Source organism: Rhyacophila brunnea, unplaced genomic scaffold (assembly GCF_057557595.1).
Source record: "Rhyacophila brunnea isolate RB1 unplaced genomic scaffold, BYU_Rbru_1.0 scaffold_17, whole genome shotgun sequence".
NCBI classification, from domain to species: Eukaryota; Metazoa; Arthropoda; class Insecta; order Trichoptera; family Rhyacophilidae; genus Rhyacophila; species Rhyacophila brunnea.
Genome location: NW_028232827.1, coordinates 1,479,609 through 1,497,804, shown reverse-complemented (window position 1 = coordinate 1,497,804; position 18,196 = coordinate 1,479,609). Strand labels below are relative to the sequence as shown.

The following is an 18,196-nucleotide window of genomic DNA, read 5'->3' as shown; positions in this document are numbered from 1 at the left end:
TCCCTCGCTTCACGTTATTACGATTTGCTGTGATTGAAGTACGAACATTTTACGGAACTTTAAACATCGACAATATAGACAACTTTTAAACGCAATGCAATAAGCAATGGGGAATAGTCGCACAGCCGGCGAATTCAACTAATTCCATTTTCCAAAATTGTGGTATTTTTGACGTACTATACTTTTTTAATAGTCCGCGGACGAAAATGTTACTTTTTTAATAGTACACGAACCAAAATGTACTATAATTATAGTTCGGTTGGCAACACTGCACTCACTGACAGATGACAGCGAGCGGTGGCGGAGAACCAGTAAAAAGACCCATTGTTTGCACAGTCAACACGCCTTACTTGATTCTAATGGGATACATTTTGAATCAAGTGAGATGTATTAATTGTGTTACTCAATGAAATTTGACAGCTTGCGGTTAACACGGTCATGGGTGGCCGTGTTCAACAATATCATGCCTGATAGTTAAGATCCCGGGATAATCAACCCTAATTAATCAACTAATGCCTGAATACGACATAAATATTTGTCAAGTTTTTTATTGATTTTGGAGTGATATGTTGGAATGGTCGGATCTATTTTGCTTCACTTTCATACATTTATGCTAAGTACACACACACGGTCTTGCTCAATCGTTTTAGTAGTAGACGTCATTTAATAATAACCTTGTCTGTATTTGAGGCGTCTAATTCCAAAAAACGATAAGTCCACATTTGGTTAAAATCGAGAAAAAAATACGCATGTATTCTTTGTATAATTTTACACAATACGTATTGATCTATAAATTCCAAAACGCGACAAAACCCTACGAAAAAAAATATTTTTAATCTCGATTTATTACAAAAAGTGCTAAGTCCGTGTTAGATATTATTTAAAGCTTGGTTGATTTCGCGCGTATTTAAGTCAACCAATGAGGGAACGTTCAATATTGTAAATGGCGTCTCCCATGCTGTAGCATACGGTAAACACATGACAGTGCCTCGGAAATATGTGCCTTATGCGGAATAAATTAAAAAGTGAGGTACAAGTAGCGCTACGTCCAATTTTATTTTGCCTATATTTATTACATTTAAGAGTTTATCGGCTGAAACAAATTGCCATTTGGTTCTAATTTTGACATAGAATACAACGGAAAAAATAATCTTACGCTAAAACAAATAATTGAAGCTTGAAACATAAAAACGTTGTTTCCCGCAAATATCGAATTGTGGACTTTTTGAATTAGACGCCTCATTTTATTTATGGTAGAAGACAATAAAGAGGTATTTACTTTTCTTCACACAACATCATTCTGTCTACTGTCATTGACCTACCCTGTCCTTATATCATCCCCATAAAAGTAGTAATTGGGGTTAAGGAGGTGATGGTTCGGTGGGTAGAAGGCTCACTCGGCAGTCAGGCAGGGCGAGTTTGATACTCGCAGCGGGCGTTGATTTACTTACTCCCTTCCTACAAAATTTCAAATGTAAATTAGAATAGTTCTGCATTCAGCTGACAAAATGTAATACGTGATACCTGCTAAAGAAAACAACAACTCATTGTCCATGGCTCGAGACGCTTTGACTGAGCGTTTTGTGTCTAGCTGTACGAACTTGTGGATGTAACAACGAGCATGCTTCCAAATCAACATGTTCGATCGAGCGAAACCGTCGAGCAAGAACGTGCACTTAGCTTTAGGTTCCATCTCTATAGAAGAAGGTTTTTGTCAACATTTTCGAGTCAATATTTTATTAAAACAACTGTTCAATGTAAATGTTTAATTGACTTTATTTTACATTAATAATAATTTAACAAATTTTTCATAATATACACATAAATTTATTTTATAAAATATTCATTATCAGTTAGGTGATATATCCAATGTATTGACAATTAATTATTCAAATAATATCCAAATACAGGAAACTTTTTAAAACAACAATTTTATAACAATACAAAAACATTGCATTTGCAAAATTATTGTAATTGATAAGAATTCTGTGATTCCCAACTACGGTTGAGAATTTTCAAAAGCCCATTTATATTGAGTAAAATTATTTAAATAATTAGCGGTTCCATGTTTAAAAAAACAATAAATCATTTTGAAAATTAAGCTTGGTTCAGTGGCGAAGAGTGGAGGAGGTAGGCTGTTAAGATCCGACATAAATAGTGCAGACTAAACTTTGTCAGTCATATGTATTTGCTTTCATTGAATTAAGACTACAAATTGCAGTTAGGCTGGTTAGTTTTTATAATGCAATCAACCCTGCGTAAACCAAGCTAAAATCATGCCGTTAAATCATACATAATATAAATTTTTATAAATAGAAGAATATTTTTTTATCTACTTATATTGTTTTTGTTTAAAAAGTCGAACCAACACCATCTGTAATATTATATATAATGTAATAAAAGTGTGTACTATTTATATCGGATCATAACAGCCTACCTTCACCCCTTGCTATTGGCTTGGTTAGATATTCACGATCAGTATGAAATAGATGTTAACAGTAATCCCTCGCTTGTGCGAATGTAAGAATGCACAATATCAGTATGTTAAATAACATTTTTTCATTTACTAAATCCAAACTAATCATAGTTTATCATTATTTTTGTGCCAATATTCTTTATTTTGGATATATTGCTTGAGCTATTAATTTATAGGTGATCTATTTGATTGTATTGATTTTGTATGTCTTTACGTAAAATTCTCTACTAGACAGCATTCAAAAGTCATTTTGGCGACGATAATAGATTCGAAATGTTGCCGCGATAGTGATTAATATTTTTACATTGGAGATATTCCCAAACTATAATGCTATAATAAAAATCCTTGTAAAATCGACTATTAAGTAATTATTCACAGCATGATTTTATAAATAGTAGTATGTTGTGCAAATTCAAAGGAAAAGTTTTTACAAGTTGTAGGTAGACGCTTACTACATATCATAATAAAAAAAATATTAAATCAAATTTTAATACTGCCTCCACATATTGTCAAGAGTCTAAGACTAATATAACAGCCATCGAAAAGTCCTACCAGAAAGGCAATTTCTATTGGACCGCAGTTTATATAGTAATGTAAACTGGTGTCCTTTGTTGGTTAGGTTAGGTTAGCTTAAATCAGGAGAGTAGCCTTAAATAGTGTTTTATAGCGCCTGTACACATGCATGGAATTACTGTCGGCAATTGTGCTTATTTTAAACTGTCATGACAATAACTGTTTACATGTAAAAGTGCTGACTGTCTCTCCAATCTCATTCTTCAAGAGTAAGCGAGACGCGAGGTTGTCGTTTTATACTACTGTCTGACAGGTCGTATTGAAAATCGGAGCTCAAAATGAGTAGCTTATTTTTTTACCGGCATGTTCTGTATTGCTCTACTGCCCAGACGCAGATCGAAAATAATCTTACTTGCGCGCAATAAATCATCACAATTTGGAATCTTCCAATCTTGTTTGATTTATGCACGCAATCTTGCCAACCGCAGGATAATATATATTTTCCCATACATTTTCTTACTGTGCACAGTACATCCATGCATGTGTAAACGGGGTATTAGGTTTAAAATAACACATTTACCAGACACTTTATTGTTTAGTGGTAGGCTTACAATGGATCTTCGAGGATTGATGACTAAAGTTTATAGTAGTAATAGATTTAGAACACTTATTGCCATTGGTTGAATTGGTAGCCAATGAAATTCCTTGTTTTGATTTCAATTCTGATTGAATGAAGCATAGATATCAGGATGTATTATGCAAGTAGTATTAAAATCTGTCGTTTCTTTATTATATTAAGGATAAACAGTAAACTTTTTAATTTTATTTGTGAAATTAAACAGATGTTCAATATAAAATACTAATAAAAACAATAATAAATTGATAAATTAAATCACAACTTAGAAGATATTTTTGTTAAATGCAGCGATACATATTAAATATGTACACATAGTAAAAGAAACCCACAAATTTATTGACAGAACCAATTTTGATAATAGCGATCATCATAGTTATCAGGAGTTTTAACCCGGAGTGGGTGGTGGCTACCTTCAACAATTATCTCCATTAACCGCTCAGCAAATGGTACGGCAGTCATCGATGGCTCTGTTTAACTAGAGAGTCAAAAGCTATTCGGGATTTTTTTACAATATTATTACATGCAGATATCATGTAGAACACAAGAGAACCAACCTCATAGTCAACCATAATGCGAGGAAGTGTGGCTATTATAATGTTTATCACTTTACCAAAACCGGTTTTAAATAAGACAAAAATTGTGGAATGGCATTCCATAGAAACGTAACATTATCTTTCAAAAACTTTGCATATTAAAATCTATATAAATAACATTTTTTAAGGACTTAAGTTATCACTAGGAGGCATAATATGGCGTTTAGGACATCGTGATTACTGCATCAGGGGCTGGCAACCTGTAATTAGAAAATATACGATTAAATAATATATAAGGTTGTTAATTTTTAGGTTTAATTAGAATGCGGTGTTTTTTTTTTTAGTAAGTAATTATTACTAACCATGTACATGCTTTTTCGTACAAGGTGGTTGTTAGTAATTTTGGACAATCACAAACACCCAGGCTTTGAGATAATCACATAAATATATTGTGTCCTCACCGGGTCGAACCCAGAGCTTCCGGATGGAAGGCAAGCACCTTACGCACTGCACCACGAGAACCGCCTAAATGAATACAGTGTTATACCTAAAGCTTATAGCCTAAATTATTTATCTTATAGCCTAAATCAATACCGTCTAGAATGTGGTGTTGGCACCGAATGCATCGTATTTTTTCGACAGAGCACAAGATGAACCAGTCAATCGGAGACTGCAGATAAAGGAACGGCTCTCGACAATATGTCTGACGCATTCCACAGTTTTTTGGACATATTATTCGGCGTGGACCAGATAACCTGGAGAGACTGGTGATTTTGTGTAGCCTCCAGGGAAAGCGAAACAGAGTAAAAGCGTCGGCGAACTGGAGCGTTTGGGGGACAGCAGTCACTCTGCCCTGAGAGTAGCAGAGGATCAAGAGGTGTGGAAAGTCTTAGTCGGTCAAAAGATTAAAAATTTCCAAGGTGGTCACGATCTTCAGTCATGAGGAAACGACAAAAAAAGAGATATCCAAAAATTCGATTATCTACTGTGCCATAATCAAATCAAAGTAAAATATCCACCGTTGCTTACTAAAAGACAATCTATATCAGAGGTCAGCGATGAGGGCGCAATACAGATTTTTTACACGTAAAGAGACTGCTAACTAGTAGCAAAGGGTGGAGGTAGGCTGTAAAGATCCACCATAAATAGTGCACTTAAAACTTTTTTAGTCATACGTATTTATTTTTATTGAACAAAGATTACAATTTACAGATGGTATTGGTTAGTTTTTAAAAATAAATTAAACCCTGCTTAAACCAAACCATAATAGTTTTGGTATATTTTGGGCGATATGACAAAATTGTGCACACTTATTCATTCATACTTATTTGTTTTCGTTGGAATACATATTACACACATTGTTGATACATTTTTTTAATTCATTAAGCCCTGCCTAAACCGAACTATAATAGATAAAAAATATTATTCTATCTATAAAATATGTATGATTTAATTGCATAATTTTAGATATTTTATAGATAGACGAGTATTTTTTGACTATTATCTATTATGGCTTGTTTTCGCAGGGTTTATTTAATTGGATTTAAAAAACTAACCAACACCACCTGTGAATTGTAGTTTTATTTAAATGAAAACAAATACGTATGACTGACAAAGTTTTGTGTGCACTATTTATGGCGGATCTTAACAGCCTAACTCCACCCTTCACCACTGCTGCTAACGGTACCCACATAATATAATATTTTTTTGGCTGTAAAACATAAAGTAGGGTAGCACAAGCAATAAAGTTTAAACAATTGGGGATGGACTCATTCAGACTGGATTAAGAACAATAACAAGTCATGGACACTTGCATCATAAAATTCGGCAAATCGTCACTGTAGGATTGGTTTGTCGAATATACCAAATGTCAAATGTTCAGGAGACGAAAAACAAATTTCATTATCCTATATTTAAATACATGGAGGTATTTAAATTGTTGATTACAACATATGAATGCTGTATTCATCACAAAGCAATTTAAAGAAAAGGATGGTTCTGGTCCATTTAGATACAAAAAATCATTCTGCATTAAAAGGTTGATTTCGACAAAAATGGATATTCGACAAACCAATCCTATAGCGACAAAATGATACCTACATAATAAGAATTACTCTTGCCTTGGCTCTCTAACCTTGAACGATTTGTCGAAAACTTCAGAATTCCACTTCAACCTTTAAAATTAATTAAACAATATTTACCACAATGAGATGTCCACTTTTGTCTTTATGAATGTTTGCCTGGGTTCCTGTTGTGACTTCAATTAGTCCTGCTCGCTTTCCACCGACAAGATTGTGTGTGATTCTGTAACAAATAGTCATCTTTATTATTCTCCATGCTTTCAATAATGTAATGATTGATCACATATTATTTGTGAAGAAATACTATGACATTCAAATAAGACAAGATAACATAGCAACTGTCAACTTCAAAAGAGGTCTTGGTTATCCCAGCGTGGAGTATATTCGGATAATTACATGTACATACAGAGCATTACTGGGGCTCGATTCATTGCTAGACGAAGACCTCCCCTAGACCTCCAGTCTGCTCGGTCCCTAGTTCTTCGCTGCCACGTACATCCACCAAACTTTATGAGTTCGTCTATTCAACAGGTTTGATAGTATCCCTGTGGTCTTTACTGCCCCTTGGGTACAACTGTATGACTGTACATTATTTCAGTGGTTGTCCACTTGCCGAGCGACATGTTCAACCCATTGCCATTTCTTTACTATTGGTTTCTTTTGTGGTCTTTCCGCATTATGCCCAACATGCATCTTTCCATGCCACGTTGCGCTACTTGTAATTTTTGAATTTCTTTTACATTAAGAGTCCATGTTTCACACATATGTGAGCATTGTTTGAACGCTTTACGCTTAAGACACAATGGGAGGTAATTTTTCAGATACTATTCAGGCCAATGAAATTAACATGGACGAAGCATCTAGAAAATAAAATGACATTCACTTTGTGTCGGGTCTGCCGGATGGCGAAATTCATATTTTAATATCGGTATCCTACGCTCAAATGAACATTCTGCTGCTTGCAAGCGGTCTGGCGACACCGCTGGGTCTGCCCATACAAAATCTCTGACTGTCAGGTTTCGACTCCACCGTTATTATTGTGTTACAAAATGCCAATGTGCCTAGTAAAAAATTGTAAAAAAATCTACTAAACACTCCAAGAAAGATGGGATATCACTTTTCATGTATTAGTATTATTTATTATTTATAAAATGCCATTTTAAGATATTGATGAATGTTTATTCAATGCAATTGAATGACAGAAACCATTGGACAGTCGCCTGTGATTCGCTGGGCTCACTTGCGTCTAATCTCCGAGAAGTCGTAAGTAACCGAGAATCTGTTTCTAACGCAATGAGTCATGACACTAATACGCCATTACAATAAAGGTTATATTACTATAAATTCTCGAAGCTTGTATCGCATAATGGAAATGGATACGTCATATGGTCACGTGACATCTACCTATACATCTGTGAATGACTTTCATGCACAATTTCTCGTGCGCGCCGGTATGAAGTGAGTCGTCCATTTAATATGTCATTGATTCAGGCGCCCAAATGCACTCCATGCAAGTTTGGTTCTGCGAGAAATTTAATCATACATACCACTACTGTCAATAAAATTGACATTTCTTGTCCAAGATAGACGTAGTCGTTGACTCGCTCGAATTGAGTGCCATTAATTAGGATCGCTTTTGGTTCAGCAAAGCAATTTATCATTACTTTATTATAAATGTTATATTTCAATCAATAATGAATGGTAGGTATTATGAAAGAAGGGAAAAGGAAGATTGGGAGATTAAGACTGGTGCAGAGAGACTATATATCTGTGGCTAAGGCGGTGGACATATTTTCTAGTAAGATAATTTGTGATATGTTTCGTAATGGCTCATTTTGTAAGAGTATTATTGCAAATACGGTGTCATATTTTCAGATTCAATAGCACAATCATGTCATCATCATATTAGTCATCCAGAGAACTCAATATGTCACTCAAGATAGTGTTTCTGTTTCTTAAGTCATTTAAAATCTATTACCATATGAACAAATGAATTGAATCAAGAAAAATACTTACGATCCAGTATCCACAATGGATATGGTGTTAGGTTTATTTGTGACATCCAGGATTTTGATTACTGCTTCAATAAGATGGGGGACCGACAGGATTAAATCTCCCTGTTAACAGAAATTACAATAAACATCAGTAGATACATATTTGTATTTCTTCCCATTCAATCATTTAATTAATGATAATAAAAAAATATTACATAATAACAACGATGTTGAAAAAAACCCTACTATAGAAACCTTCTAAACGTATGAAATTGAAGCAAAAAAAGGACATTTGGTCCACTGATTAGCTTAGCTACAGGTGACTGCATTGCATCTTCATTTGCAGAGAACTTCACACTAATGCTATGACATTTATTTGCCAATTTGCAAGGCATATATAAAGACAATGAGTAGATAATATGCAACCAATAATACTACACATCGACATTATTATTTAGTTGAAAATCCCATTGTGTAAAACCGTTCATAACTGCACTCAAGTAAGTAATCTCAATATATATAAAAAATTGGTAGCCATTTTCAAATGTCATAACAGAAATAAAGTATACGGCTTCATCTATTTCTAGTCCAAATTCTTTGCATAACAACTTTTTCCAATAGATAGCGAACAGCCACAGCTGTTTAATAGTTGTAGGTATTTAGAAAAAAATCATAAATATTAAATGGTAAAATATTAGGTCCAAGATATTTAAAAATCAGTTTCTTTTAATTATGCTTGAAACAAAGAAATTTTCTATAAGTCAGAAGAAAACATGAGAATAGCGTAATACCCAGTTTACACGTGCATGGATTTACTGCTGACAGTACGTATAATCGCGGCCATAACAAGAAAATGTACGTGTAAACATGTATTATCCCGCAGTTGCATGATTGCATGCATGAATCAAAGAAGTTCGGAAACTTCTGAATTTTCATGCGACAGTTGAGAATCTTTCGATCTGCGCTTGCGCAGTAAAACGATAGTGGCGAGCCTGCCGGCAAAAAAAACAAACTACGAACGAATTTTGAGGTAAACCGATTTTTACTACAACCTGTCAAATAGTACCATAAAATGACAATATTGCGTCTTACTCACTCTTAAAGAATTAGATTGGAGAGACAGTCAGGACTTTTACGTGTAAATAGTTATTATCACGATAGTTTAAAATACACACTATTGCTGCCAGTAAATTCCTGCACGTGTACAGGCGCTATTATGTAGTAAATTATTATGTTGTCTTTTATTTTAATTAAAACAGATCAGTACCTTATCTTTCTTGAGCTCTGGTGGAATCTTGACAACAAGAAGTGGGTCGCTTTCATTGGTAACAACAAATTCCAGTTTATCCAGTGGTAGCCGGTGCTTCAGTTTGAACTCTTTCTTGCCGTTGAGCAGGTAGAGGGCTTTATTGCTGACCAGAAGGACTCTGTCGCGTGGTTTGTAGCCGTGACGGTCGTATTTCTCAACACCGGTGGAATACTGAAAACAATGATGAAGTGCGTCTTTAAAAATTACTGTTTTTCAATAAATTAAAGTACCTACTCCAAATATTATTGATTTAAAATTCCCATTAACCATTCGTCCGACTTATCAGTTCTTTGGTCAGGAAAAGATTAAAAAAAAATAACATCAGAATTGTGCAAGATGCAAGATTTGAACCATATAATGGACCCACAGCTTCAGGAAAATATACTCAGCACATTACTCCACCATGTGGGTGGGAATGGTGAACTAAGAATACTAATTGGAGGTGGTTTTATAAATTCGATTAAACTCTGCCTCAACCAAACTATAATATGATAAAAAATATTCTTCTATCTATAAAAATAAATATCGTATGGATATATAATATATAAATGGAAAAATTATATGTGATTTAGTACGTAGTTTTAGATATTTTATAGACTGAAGAATATTTTATATCTATTACTATTATTGTTTGGTTTAGGCAGGGTTTAATTGAATTTTATAAACTAACCAGCTCCGTCTACCAAATATGAAATTTTGAAGTAGTAGGTTGAATTCACAGTATCAGCTCAAAAACCAAATACAATATTGTAATTATCTTTTAAGTTTTAGCTGTATGGATATATTTCTATAGTTAAAATGGAATTTACAATTAAAAACATTCCATTATTCGCGAGCCTAATACTTCAAGGTTCTAAGTGTTCGTCCTTGAGAAAACAAACCCAACAATGAAGTAGTTTTCTAAGTTGCCTCATTGTTACTTTTGTTTCGCCAAGAACAAACACTTAGAACCTTGTAGTTCTCCACTCGCGTATTACCTTGATAACTTCACCGGCGGGTAACGAGACGGTTATGAACTTTTGTTTGAGGGTTTGCTGTTCGGTTGAAAGTCGTTCTTCTTTGAACCAAGGTGCAACACTCTTTGGGTAGCTCTTTTTCTTGCCTGAAAAAAAAATTAGATTCCTGAATATATTTGGACAATAGTATTAGGCAGCGACGAAGGATGGTGATAGGCTGTTAAGATTCAACATAAATAATGCACACTAAACTTTGTCAGTTGTACTTATTTGTTTTCATTGAACTAAGAATACAATTTGCAGGTGGTACTGGTTAGTTTTTAAAATTCAATTAAAACCTGCCTAAACGATATTTGGATTCTGCAGAGTTTTTGTATAAGATCGGTGAATAAATCCAAGCCGTAACTGCTATAGTTACGGAGAAATCAAGGGTTTTAATAGCCGTATCTACGGAGTTTGAGAAATAAACTCGATAAATACTAAGCGATTTGGTTGTAACTATCATTTACTAAGGCATATTAGCCGTATCTGACATATATATGGCTAATATCAATACATAATAATAATAATAATAATAACATAAATCAAATTTTCAAGGTATGTAAACAAATCTTAAACCAAAATTAACTATTATAGGCAAATAAAATAAATAAAAAGTTCCCCAGTATTAGCTGGAAAAGTAAAATAATATGAAAGCTCAGATCTCCCACTTGCCTAAAATGCAGATACGGCCTCTGTGCTTAGTACGGCAGTATAGGCGATCCGACAAAAATAGTACACACTTTTTCAGTCATACTTATTTGTTATCGTTGAATTAAGAATATATAATATCACAGATGGTGTTGATTAGTTTTTTAATATCCATTATTCCCTGCCTAATCAAACCATAATCGATAAAAAATATTCTATCTATAAAATATCCAAATTTATATATATTTTAAAGGCATAATTTCAGATATTTTATAGATAGATGAATATTTTTTGACTATTATCTATGGCTTGGATTACGCAGGGTTTAATTGAATTTAAAAAACTAACATATACTATGTATCTACACATTGTAGTCTTAGTCAATGAAAACAAATACATTTGACGGAAAGTTTAGTGTGCACTATTTGTGTTGGATCTCAAGAGCCTACCTCCACCCTTTGCCACTGACTAATATGTTAAACTATAGCGAGCACCTATACCTACAATACTACAAGGTTCTAAGTGTTCGTCATTGAGAAAACAAACCCAACAATGAAGTTTAGTAGTATTCTAAGCTGCCTCATTATTACTTTTGTTTCGCCAAGGACAAACACTTAGAACCTTGTAGTTCTCCACTCGCGTATTATCTACTATGGCTTAGATTAGGCAGAGTTTAATTGAATTTTTAAAACTAACAAAACACAACTTACACATTGTAGTCTTAGTCCAATGAAACTAAATACGTTTGACAAAGTTTAATGTGTATTATTTATGTTGGATCTTAACAGTCTACCTCCGCCCTTCGCCAATGGTATTAGGTACATGAGACCATGAGACTATCAATTTCAAAGTCAGTAACCTTCATTTCTTATCGAAGTTTTTCTTGATTCTGATTACGTAATAGAATTAAACCGGAGGTTGATTGCAAGGTCGTCAGCCGTCATTTGTTATGTTTTATAACTAACGTTTAACGCAATTCGTTTTAGAAAATATTCTATTTGCAGTCCTAAATATGCTTGACGGTTTTTATCGATTATCTCAAAATGGCGGAATATGGAGGTCATCGAATTCCAGCACACTAGAAAACTAGAAAAAATCACATCTACGCATGTATAAAGAACCTATTGGAGATAATCGGCGCCAATTTGACGCCGCTGCTTATCAAGTGATTCTGGACAATTGGATTCAATTTGGCGCCGCTTGAACATGGTAGAAAATATTTAATATTTTTATTTTTAGATATTCAAAAAGATAAATATAAATTAAAATGTTTCAATACCTACAAGTAAACTCAACTTGTCAAATTTACTATAAAATTTAATCTGACTGTTGGTCTACTTTTTACTCTTTTTAAATCTTTTTTCAATGGGTTAAATTGTTCCACTATAACAGACTTTAGACAAACTCATATTCATGGCTTCAGAGATGTGCCCTCTACCAAGTACTCCGCTGTCAAGCACACTGAATAGATCGCTTGAAAAGAGGAATGTTTAGTGTTCATTGCATTGACTGGCATGGTAGTATAGTAAAATCGTCAGTAATAAAAAAATTACATGGAGACGTATCCGACGTTCTCACAATTGCGACTCTCAGATTAGTTTAAATTTCATGGCTAACTAAATCGTAGCATATCTGTTTATAAACACTCCATCTGTGTCCGTTGTGGGGCATAAAAGTAATATTCTATTCTACTCCAATAATTTTTTCAAAAGTGTATGTTTTTACTTATACAGCGTTTTTTAAAAATGTTCACTTATATAATAATAAGGTTTTTTATATTCCTATTACCACCCACGATGGCCGCGCGGCTTAAGCATCGGCCTATAGCGTCGTGGGTCCCAGGTTCGAATCCTGGGTTTGGCAAGTACAAATATTGTTTTTCAATTTGTGTACGAGTCAGAGTATGGACCTAATAGGTTGAGCAAGTGGCTGACATCCATTTCTCGTAAAAAAAATGTGTTAATCCACTCTGTGGAGGCCCATATGATCTAATTAGGATTGGATATGGTCGAAAAAAAAATATTGTTAACATATTAGGTACTTACCTTTGAAGATTCTTTCAGCCATGACCTTAAGAACAAACTGATCCCTCTTTTCGGGGCTCAAGGCCTGTCTGTACTTCCTGGCGAGGTGGTTGCGGTGCATCCTATGCAGGTGGACGGAGGCGTCCCTGCAGGCGAAGGGGCAAGGGGGCCACGACATGTCCAGCACCTCCTTGGGAAGACGGGTGGCCAGTTTCTTCAGCCAGTGGGACTTTGCAATCTCGATGAAGTTTCTGTTGTCCTCATTGGGCGGATCGTTCCGTGTGATGAAGCCCTAAGAATTTAGACAATCATCGGTTTGTAGCATCAGATTAAATATTGATTAGAATAGGTATACATACGGGCTTATCAACACAGATTTTATAACAACACATTTACTCCAATTCAAAGATATTGATGGAGAAGTTCTGCGTAGTATCAAAACAAGACAACTACAATAAGGACCTCAGCCACATTATGAGAGAACAAAAGTACAGCATTCCCCAATTTGTCATCCAAGGAAAGAATAATGTTAAATTTATCAGAGGACGACGCCGCAGTCAGTGACTTAAGAATCTGGTACGAATAGTGCTCGATATAGCCAGCCCCAAATATAAAAATTACCTTGATAAATCGTCTGATGGTAACAGCAGCCTTCTTTCTCTTTTCACGTTCCCTGATGGCGAGCAACCTTCGTACCCACTTCTCGATGATGATGGCAGATGCCCTCATGAGGAGATACCGACGTCTCTGCACCAACGATTTCCACTGGCTCTGGATAACAGCCGCAATATAGTTCTTCTTGATTTGGAACGCATCCTCTGTTCTGAATAGTGTCTTCGGGAAACGGATGAACAGTTTTGTGCTGGAATAATTTGAATAACAGAGATGTTTAAATTTAAAAAAATTACTATTTTTATTTTGCAACTGTTTCAATTAATAAAATGTAATATTTTATAGTATACGGTCATCTCTTTCCGATAAGAAAGCTCACGGAGAACTGTGCTACGGTGAAATGTAATACAGTACACCCTCAGTAATCCGCCACTCGATTATCTGACAACTACTATAATCTGCCGTTATTTTTATTAGTTGAAAGCACAAAATCAAGAAAAAAAGAAGAGTGGTTTAAATGCTTCCACGATCTCTTTCGAGTAATTTGAAAACAAGCAAAAAAAATATTCAAAGAATAAAAGATATGCCTTCGGCTAGAAATACGGTGAAAAATAGAATATCGATAACTCAATTGTCATTTTTAAACCTTTTAAATAGAATTCTTAAAAACTATTTTTTAGAAAACTTTAAAAAATAAAATACTATTTTGGAAATTTTGGCACGCGTACGTGGTTCGCCAATCTTGGCATAGGTATTACTAAGGTCGGTAATAATAAATGGAAATATTCACTCACTTTCCCATTCTGTATTCATCAGGCTCATAGTGCATTGTTTTAACAAGTTCCCGCACGCCTTCCTTGGCTGGTCCCTTGTAGTTTGGCCAGGTAACAGGAGACAGGCACTTGTACCGCTGCAAGAACAACTCGTAGGGTCTCCTGTATGCGAAACCTGCTCTTCTCACTCTCAGATTCTCCATCAATCCCAAATATTTCACCTGGTGAGTGACTATTTGGTCATCGAATCTATCTGAAAGAATGAAAGAAGAAAAACTGGTCATGATTAATTATTGTGTGTAACAGTTAGTAGGTACTATGGATTTTGATATCATTGCACCACTTCATGGTTTATAGGTGTATCATCGTGATTTCCTCATCAATCGAACAACACTAAATAAAAAAAATAAACAACACTTGATTTTTAACTCGAAACCACTGTTTATCCAAGCATGCACGCAATCATCACGCTACCTCAGTCATCAGGAGAATAATAATATATAATGAGTAGTATTCTAGACAGAAACTTTGACGAATGGCCAAAAGAATGTTGCATTTGTTTTATATGTAAATACCTGAAGACTGCAAGTCGTTGGGCTTGATACACCTAATGTAAGAAGGTTCCTTTCCCATCAGGATCTTGACCAAGTCGTTTAGGGAGTTCTTGAATTGAGTGACAGCAGTCTCGGGTCTCTTCTTGCATTCCCACTCCTTGTCGGGGAAGCACGCCTGCAGAATGGAGTTCTCCGTCTGCGACATGGCTTCACGGAGATCCCTGAACAGCAGGTCGTTGTTCTTCTCCAGGAATCCGTTTACGTTATATGTCACATCACCCGCGTAGTGAGATAAACAGAACTCCTGCAATGACATACTTAGAAAGTGAGTGGCATTAAACAAATCCTTTTAATAGTTGATAATAATTAACGCAGGTTTATCAATTAAATTCCATAGTAATATGCTAATATAAATAAAATTATGAAGAGTTTACACGAATTAGATAAAGAAATACATAATTTCCGATGACAACCAATATAAAACAATAATTTAGTAGCACAGAGAAAGCAAGTTTGAATTTAATAGGAAATTAAATATCAATAACACCAAATCCCACTTTAATTTTTAAGCCTGATATTCCGAGATAGTAACTGGGATTTGTGATTTTTAACAGAACTAAAGAGGTATATAATTTAAAGTCTAATTCTCAAATCCGGATTAAAAACATACTATGTATATACATATTTCTGTAATGGTGTGTACCCACATTGCGATTTTTGTTGTTCAACTATCTGTTGAATGTTAATAAAGAAATTGATAGGAACGGTCCAACATATCACTTTCAGTTGAACTTTAAATAGCAATTACACGAAACGATTCAGTTATCAAGTCGATTGTGTTGACACTCAATTTGATTGGTTTATAATATACGCTCAGTTGCTAGTGTCAACAATTATATATAAGTAAACCATAAAATATTATCTATTGGTCAGCTAGGTGGCAACACTAAACAGTCTCTCCTGATATGTTGTTACTTTAAAATCTTTAAATGCTAATAGAAACTAAAGTAATGATGATATTTAGACAATCTTGTGGTTGAATCGGGGACTAGTCTAGAATGCGCTAGTTCTAAAAATGACTTACATCTCTGCCCATAGTCTTTTGTGTCTTAATATCAGCCTTCATGTGTCCGATGAAGTGGGGATGTTTCGTTAAATTCTTGTTCATTTTGGCAAGGAAGCTCAAATCAGTCGGATCACCAGGTCTCAAGCACTCCTCGTCCATCAGGGCAATGATACCTGAACACATAACATATAAACTTTTTATTATTTTTTTTTTTTTTTGTGATTTTACCGAGGCTTTGACTGCGACTCGCTGTCATATCGCCTCTTCTCTTCTAGAAGGGGATCCGTCGATCAGGTCCTCACTCCTATTCTGTTAAATAACTTTACAATTTTGCCTAGCTCTTCCGTCTTACCCACCGCCAGGACACCCTTCAATTCGTCGACATTCTCATAGATATCTGCAGTTCGCAGCTGTACTCAGTGAATTTCATATTTGGGGCATTGCAGTGCTATATGTACAATGTCCTCTAAAACATGACATTCATCGCAGAGCTGCGATTCGCTTCTTCCCATGAGGACATCAAATCTTTTGCCCATGGTGTGCCCTGTTCTTAGCCTCAGTATTAACTTAAGCTCATTCCTCGTCAAAGAAGACTCTACAAACCAGGGCACCTCTCGTGGTGATGGTAGAATCGACTTACTCCATTTCCCCTTTTCTAATGATGCTCTATGGTGAAAATCTATCCACATACTATGGCACATTTTCTTTATAGCCTCATTCCAGTCCAGGTTTTCTGGTATCCACTGATATGGTACCCCTGAATGGCCGGCTTCCTTTGCCAGATCATCTGCCCTTTCATTTCCCTCAATGCCCATGTGCGATGGGATCCATTGAAGGCATAGATCTCCTCCTCTATTTTTCTTGGCGTCGATCTGGTCAAGGATGTGGTATGCTATGGTTTTACTGTTATGTGAGCGAGTTGCTGCGGCAAGATGTTGTAAAGCGCTTTTGGAGTCTGTTAAAATGACAGCGGATTGCGCCGAGAAATCATCGCTTAAAGTGTATTTAATTGCTTCGTTTATCGCGATGAGTTCGCGTATTGGTATTGCTGGGTTTAGCTTCCAGCTCTTGTTTATACCTACTTCTGGTATCACAAGAGCTGCTCCTGCTCTATTCTGATCTTTGGATCCATCTGTATAAAGGTGGCTCCATCCTGCGTACCTCTCTGTCAGCATTTTTTCGACACGCTCTCTTGCTTTATTGGATACTATGCTCCGTTTTGGTTTGTCTATTCCTTTGACCTCTGGTTGGATAACAGAGCTGAGGTCGTAGGTACCAACTGGCCTCCTCAGCGAATACATACCTAGGCATTTTGTATTTAATACCTCCCTACTTTCTGTGGCTTTAAGGATTCCTACCAGTAGTGGGAGCTTTCTTTTCTCATAGTATGTATTGCTTTCAACGAGCTCGTATAGGAGTTTCACCTTTGCCAATATGGGGTTATCTATTATAGATTTCCACTTCATCCATGTCTTGGTAGCCAGTGCCCATCTCCTGACATTCAGTGGAGGTACGCTGAGTTCCGCTTGTAGCACGTGAATGGGCGTTGTCCTGATAAATCCTCCACATATTCTTAATGCTTTGGACTGGATGCGGTCTAGCCTCACCAAATTAGTTTCGGCAGCGGAGTGGTAAAACATGCTCCCGTAATCTAATCGGCTTCTAATGAGTGCCGTGTATAACCTTCTCAAAACTTTTTATTATTATCTGTAATAGTAGTTATTTCATTATTCCTATTGCATATTTGCAAAGGTATTTATTTTTAAACAATATCATGTGTAAGTTCTGTATGTGATGAATATTTGGCATATTGAAAAAAAGCCAAGGATCTAGAAAAGGTCCACAAGGAAATTCTGGTTATCTACACAAGAGATGGGTGGTTGGTGGGTATGCAAAATATGTAGAAAGGGTCTGTGTCATGATGGAGAAAATATTCAGGACAAAAACGTCTTCTTTCTTTCGACCATGTCCGATCCTA

At 35.4% G+C, this 18,196-nt stretch overlaps 2 protein-coding genes across 3 annotated transcripts in view; both read right to left on the bottom strand.

Annotated features, from left to right (window-relative positions):
* The window catches only part of dbe (KRR1 small subunit processome component homolog dbe), a 466,431-nt gene that overhangs the window by 150,218 nt on the left and 298,017 nt on the right, over positions 1–18,196 (bottom strand). The window lies entirely within an intron of this gene.
* Myo61F (unconventional myosin 61F) overlaps positions 1,780–18,196 on the bottom strand; it is a 125,496-nt gene continuing 109,079 nt past the window's right edge. For both annotated transcript variants that reach the window (XM_085944518.1, XM_085944519.1), the window contains 10 exons: positions 16,237–16,391; positions 15,174–15,456; positions 14,620–14,851; positions 13,835–14,075; positions 13,235–13,505; positions 10,521–10,645; positions 9,502–9,714; positions 8,257–8,357; positions 6,361–6,463; positions 1,780–4,419 (listed from right to left, as the gene is read on the bottom strand). In XM_085944518.1, the coding sequence (XP_085800644.1) occupies positions 4,405–4,419; positions 6,361–6,463; positions 8,257–8,357; positions 9,502–9,714; positions 10,521–10,645; positions 13,235–13,505; positions 13,835–14,075; positions 14,620–14,851; positions 15,174–15,456; positions 16,237–16,391 (1,739 nt within the window). In that variant the 3' untranslated portion in view covers positions 1,780–4,404. The remainder of the gene's footprint in view (positions 4,420–6,360; positions 6,464–8,256; positions 8,358–9,501; positions 9,715–10,520; positions 10,646–13,234; positions 13,506–13,834; positions 14,076–14,619; positions 14,852–15,173; positions 15,457–16,236; positions 16,392–18,196) is intronic.